General features: G+C 39.1%; 1 protein-coding gene across 1 annotated transcript; it reads right to left on the bottom strand.

The window, feature by feature from the left end:
* Positions 1 to 382: 382 nt before the first annotated feature.
* Positions 383 to 1,231, bottom strand: LOC147452539 (uncharacterized). Its single transcript, XM_086519270.1, has one exon. It carries the CDS (start codon positions 1,229 to 1,231, stop codon positions 383 to 385), a length of 849 nt encoding a protein of 282 aa, XP_086375396.1.
* Between the last annotated feature and the right edge of the window lie 4,518 nt (positions 1,232 to 5,749).

Here is a 5,749-nt window from a genome sequence, read left to right as displayed (position 1 = left end):
TGCCCAACAGTTTGTACCAAAATAGCATCAATACCATCCCTAGCCTGAACCATATCAACCAAGCCTTGATAAACCTCAGCACGGAGTGTCCTTTGATTATTTCTTAGCCACAACAAATATGAGTCCTCCATGGAGCTATATGCATCCACAATATATTACTGGAGGAATCTACCACCCCGTAAGAGACACTCAGTGGTGTCATTTCTTATTTGTATTCCAAAACTATAGTATTGTTTTTGTGTAATTTTTTTATCTAGATCCGCTTTGTAGCAAAGGATCCCATCCATCTTCTCCCATTGGAAACAAAAGAACATACATAAGAGGCATGTATGATGATGCAAATTAGAAATTCTTTTTAATCCCCCTTCTCAAAGATTTAATACTATGTCAGATGCCCTATAGTTCTCTCACCACCTTGCCCAGGCAATATAGCAACAATTTCACCACCACGGGGAGCAAGATATTGCCACCCATTAGAGCGAGCTTCAGTTATCACCATCTTGATCTTTGAAACAATAGATCCATTAAACATAGCACCTGCAATGCGAAGTGCATGAGCATAAGGATTTACCCTATGCATCATTTCTTGTAAATTTTGTAATACTTCAATGTCCAAGTGTGGAACATGAATCAGTCTATTTTGTAGCTCATGCTCCATGTCAAAAAAATACAACTGTGCAAATCGAGGAGCTTCACTACGTCCTTCAATTGGCATTAAAGGACCAATATTGTGATATATACAACCATGTGTCTTAAACGTGTAAACTCCTCTTCCTTGGGACATGTTTTCATCAATGTGAGCACCCAAAGAGGCATATGCAAGTGCATTATTGTATCCACAAATATTCTTTAAGAGATTCTTGCCTCTTCGTGTAGAGGATTGCATCAAATCTTTCAGTTCTGGGGGTGTCTCACTCAAAGGTAGCAAATGAATCTTTCCATCCAAACAAAAATTATTTCCTACAAAATTACAAATACTTGTTCCTTCAACCTTCCATGCTGCAACTCCACAATTGGAGCATTCAAAGTCTAAGCAGCCTAAGTTGTGTATCAAACACTTTCCAAATAGAATTGGTGCCATGGAAGGATTTTCCAAGATGGGAGTAGATGCATAGTGAGAGAAAATTGACAAACTTGCCGCCTTTGTATAGTCTCCTTCTTCAAACACGATCGGGGGCTCTATGCACATTTTCTCTAAATTGCTTTGATGGTCTTCAACATGAATATCCATGCACTCATGATCTGGACCTTGGCCAACAATGGGTGGCTCTGGTCTCTCATAACACTCTCTTTCATATATTTGATAAGAAATATGTGGATGTAACCCTAAGACCCTCAATGTATTGTTGTACAAAGAGTTCCTAGCCCTATTCCTTGCTATTTCATGCCTAGCCCTTCAAGATTGATCAAGATGTCTAATACGTCTTGCATGCCCCCTAGGGATAACATTCGCGGTCCTGACACCATTTGCTATGAAACATTAATTATTAATGAATGAGAGAGAGAGAGAGAGAGAGAGAGAGAGAGAGAGAGAGAGAGAGAGAGAGAGAGAGAGAGAGAGAGAGAGAGAGAGAGAGAGATACACCATAATCCTAGTTTACATACATATGCATTGTAACCAACACGATTGTTTGGTTTTGGAAAATTGTGTTTAACCATTGCCTAAAGCAAAGTTCCCATTTTCTCATTGCATAGCAATGTTTTACATATATCATCAGTGATTTCACTTCGTTCACGTGCATTGTAACCAACACGATTGGTTGGTTTTTGAAAATTGTGTTTAACCATTGCATTCAATTTATTTGAAGTGGTTTGAATCTTTGAAACTCCAGAACCTTGTAGCATTGTTAACGCAACCAATTTACTTGAATCAGATCGAATCTTTAAAACTCCAAAACCTTGTAACTTTGTCAAGGCACCCAATTTATTTGAAGCGGCTCGAATCTCTAAAACTCCAGAACCTTGTAGCTTACCCAATTTGTTCACAATGCTCCTTAAAGTGGGTACAATTTCACACAGGGCATGATCTTGGTCATTGCGTTGGCCCCCAAGAATTCCCAAGAGCTCTATGCAAAAATTCCCAAGAAACTCCAAGGCTTGTTGCTGGCTAGCCTCAATCTGAGCTATGGCTGTCTATAAGTGCAATTGATTTTCCAAGATCTTTGACTGGGACTCTTTCATTTCATCATGCAGCTTCCATGCAAGTCCACCCTTAACATGAGCACTGGAGCTAAGCGTTCGGAGCATCTCCACAGTGCTCAATTGAGTTGTCTCCACCCAATCGCAGTAGATTCAGAGCATCTCCACAATGCTCACTTGATTTCTCCAAGAGATTCAAGAACTTGTCTCTTGGTTAGCCCACCCAATGTTCGGGCTAGCCTCTTTTCACCATTCACACTACGAATAGGAAGAGGTGTCACAATCACTTAATCATCATTGGTTGAAGTATATACTTCTATGTGAGAGGAGCTTGCACCATTGGTTGTAGTTGCAAGAGGTACATGTGTGGTGCAAGTTAGGTCCATTCTACTGCACATAGACACACATGGAAGAAAGATGAAAATAAATATACATATTTATTGAGAAACCATTGTCTCGATCGTCTATATATATATATATATATATATATATATATATATATAGAGAGAGAGAGAGAGAGAGAGAGAGAGAGAGAGAGAGAGAGAGAGAGAGAGAGAGATTAGGAAGATGTGTTGATTTATTGGCTGAAGTTTATCAGCTTGCATGCATAGGAGACAATGAGAATTTGTGTGGCCCTCTCTAGCAATCATTCTCAAGCTCTCTCCAATCTCTTCAATTGGGAGACCCTATGATTGGCAACAAAGGGCTTTCTATTCAAAAGGGGGCTCATGTCTATTATTACTATTCACTCTCTATATATGGCTCCTTGCTCTTTGCCCGAGGGGAGGGAGGGAGAGAGATAGAGATAGACAGAGACAAAGAATGTTACAAATGACGTATCGAACCACTTACTTCACCTACAATAATGATTAAATTCCATTAGAAGAGCCACTACACAATGGTCTTAATGTATAGCTCTAAAACAAAGAGTGTATGCTTACCTTTTCATACACTTCATGTAAGTAAATGATGCACATAGGGATGTTTTCATGATGTATTATTTAATATGGAACTTGAAGATCACACTAACATTACTTGTAGCATGTATCACATCGTTTGATTAATAATGCAAAGGTAAAAAATGATCTCACGATCGAAAAGTTGTGTATGACCCTTGCGAGAGAGAGAGAGAGAGAGAGAGAGAGAGAGAGAGAGAGAGAGAGAGAGAGAGAGAGAGAGAGAGAGATGTTCATGTCTCACTGGAGACTCACGCAGCTCCCTCAAATCACCTCCTCACCTAGCTCGTGGTTGGCCCCCACTTAGTGCCTTTGTGTTTCCACTTCATGCACCACATGGCAAGTATGAATCTCCTCCTTTATGATAGAGTAGTATAGATGATAGAGTAGTATATGGTCCACATGAGTTTAGATTCACATTGATTTTGTTTTAGAATCCCAATGGTTTGAATAGCAACCTAAAACTAACAAAGAAATATAGTAGTAGTAATGCCTCTCCTCTCATTTCTCTATAGACGATGGTGAAGTGAACACGTGGGGTTCCACAGGTGATCTTGTGTCATAAAATCTAATATCTAACCAACCCAAATGATTTCCTCATATTAAACTCATCATTTAATGTGGGAGAATAAACGGGAACAAGGCTTAGAATATAGACATGTGCTTATGGATCTGTCTCAACACGGGGCCAAGGTTAAAGGGGTCCAAATGAGAGATGGTCTGTTAAAGAGAAATGCTACCTAATGGAGCTTAAAGACCTCCAAAAGTTAGTGTTAAAAAGTCCTTTGATCTTAGGCAAGCTAGGGCTGACCTTGAGGTGGGAATCTTACCTAAGCATGAGGTGCTTGTCAGCTTGCTAAATGTTAGTGGGAACCTTGCCCAAAAGCTTGAGGTGCTTCTCGCATGCTTAAATGACTAGGTTCTTGAAGTGTTCAATTCAAATATAAACTCTCAAGAGGCATTAACTTTTCCATGCTTGATTGACTAAGTGCTTGAAGTATTTAATTGAAACCAAATGATAAGCATAAATGACATGTTCAAATGATCCTCCACATGTGTCCCTCATGATGTGCTTGAATGCTATTGGATAGGTTTTAAAAGGGTCCAATGAGAATTTAGATACATAAAAATAAATAATTAAGTTCTTTCTCTCAAAGAGGAAAAAGAGGACACGTGTCCAAATGAAATAATTAAATAATGAGAGAGAGAGAGAGAGAGAGAGAGAGAGAGAGAGAGAGAGAGAGAGAGAGAGAGAAAGAGAGAGAGAGGTGTGGACAAAGCATGAGAGGGGGGTATACACACACACACACACACATTCTCTCATCGTGTGGAGTGCAAAGTGCAAGAGCTCCATCTCCTTCTCCAAGCCTGTTGAGAAGTGGAGAGCCTATACCAACAATCTTGGCTATGGAATGCAAATCCAACCAAGAGCCATGCTTCAATGCTTAAGATTGCCATCTTCTTCATCTTCATTACTAATGCTATTATGCTATGCTAAGCAAGAAGATTGATTATAAGTGAGGAACTATTTCTTTCTCCTATGGATGATTCTTCTTCTTCTTCCCTACCCTCATTCCCCGCTAGCTCTCTCCACCTTCGAAGGTGTTTGAGGCCTTGGGACTGAGGCTTGGGATAGTTAATTATTTTTGCAAAGTTTATGTTATGCTTGTGATGCATGAAGATTTCCATCTTCATAGCATCACCAAGGTCACAAGGAATAGAAAGATTGTATTGTAACAAGTCTCTCTTGATGGGAGAATCTATAATACATACACTTTTTGAAGGGGGACCAACATCAAGTAAATCCGGTCCTCAACTATTGTCATGTTATCTAATACTTTCTCTCTTGCAAAAGTATTTTTCATGCCAAGTTAATTAAGTACTATGTTCATGTTGCTACCATCAATTAAGTTCACCCTCTATGTTCTCAAAGTAATCTCACAAAATTGCTCACTCTAATTCTCTTAATTCCGCCATTCTCAAAGTTCATAGGCCATTTCCATTACATTGGTATTAGAGCATTTGGTTTCTCTTTTCTTGCTTAAGAAGAGAGGTCCTCAAGTAGTTTATTAATGGTTGATTTTGTTAATTATATTAGGGTAAGTGGGACTGGGATCTATTATCGGTTTTGTTGAGTCCACTATGTGGGATATGATGCACACCTCGGGAGCTTTGGTCTTAATAATGGAGTCTTTTTAAACTTGCCTATGGCTTTACCATTATTGAGCCATAAGAAATCTGAAAGGAGCTATTCCTTGGAAATTTTGCTATGTTAGACCCACCCCAATACTCTCTATTATTAACCAATTTGAGCCGTGGGTGTAGATACTTAAGTGCTTATTTTCAAAGGCTAAGAAGAGTAGTACCTAAGGTTTTGAACTGCCAAGAATACACTAAGTAAACATATAAGTATAATTAGATTGATTGGCAATAACCAAGAGAGTAGAATGAACATTGATAACTTTGATTTTTCACATGAAGGTGTTAATGATGATGGCCCCATGTTTGTCAAATTATCTTGTTACTAAGTTGCATCAAGCTATGGGCAACCCTACTTTGCAAGCCGAAGTTGCTCAATAACTTCGTGCTTACGGGTTTTCCCTTAGAAGGACTCTTGATCAGACCCCCAAAATAATACTCTCTCCCATACAAAA

This window comes from Adiantum capillus-veneris, chromosome 8, assembly GCF_014529385.1.
Source record: "Adiantum capillus-veneris isolate H3 chromosome 8, ASM1452938v2, whole genome shotgun sequence".
Classification (NCBI taxonomy): Eukaryota; Viridiplantae; Streptophyta; class Polypodiopsida; order Polypodiales; family Pteridaceae; genus Adiantum; species Adiantum capillus-veneris.
Note: the sequence above shows the minus strand (reverse complement) of the source record. Positions and strands in the feature narration are given on the sequence as shown.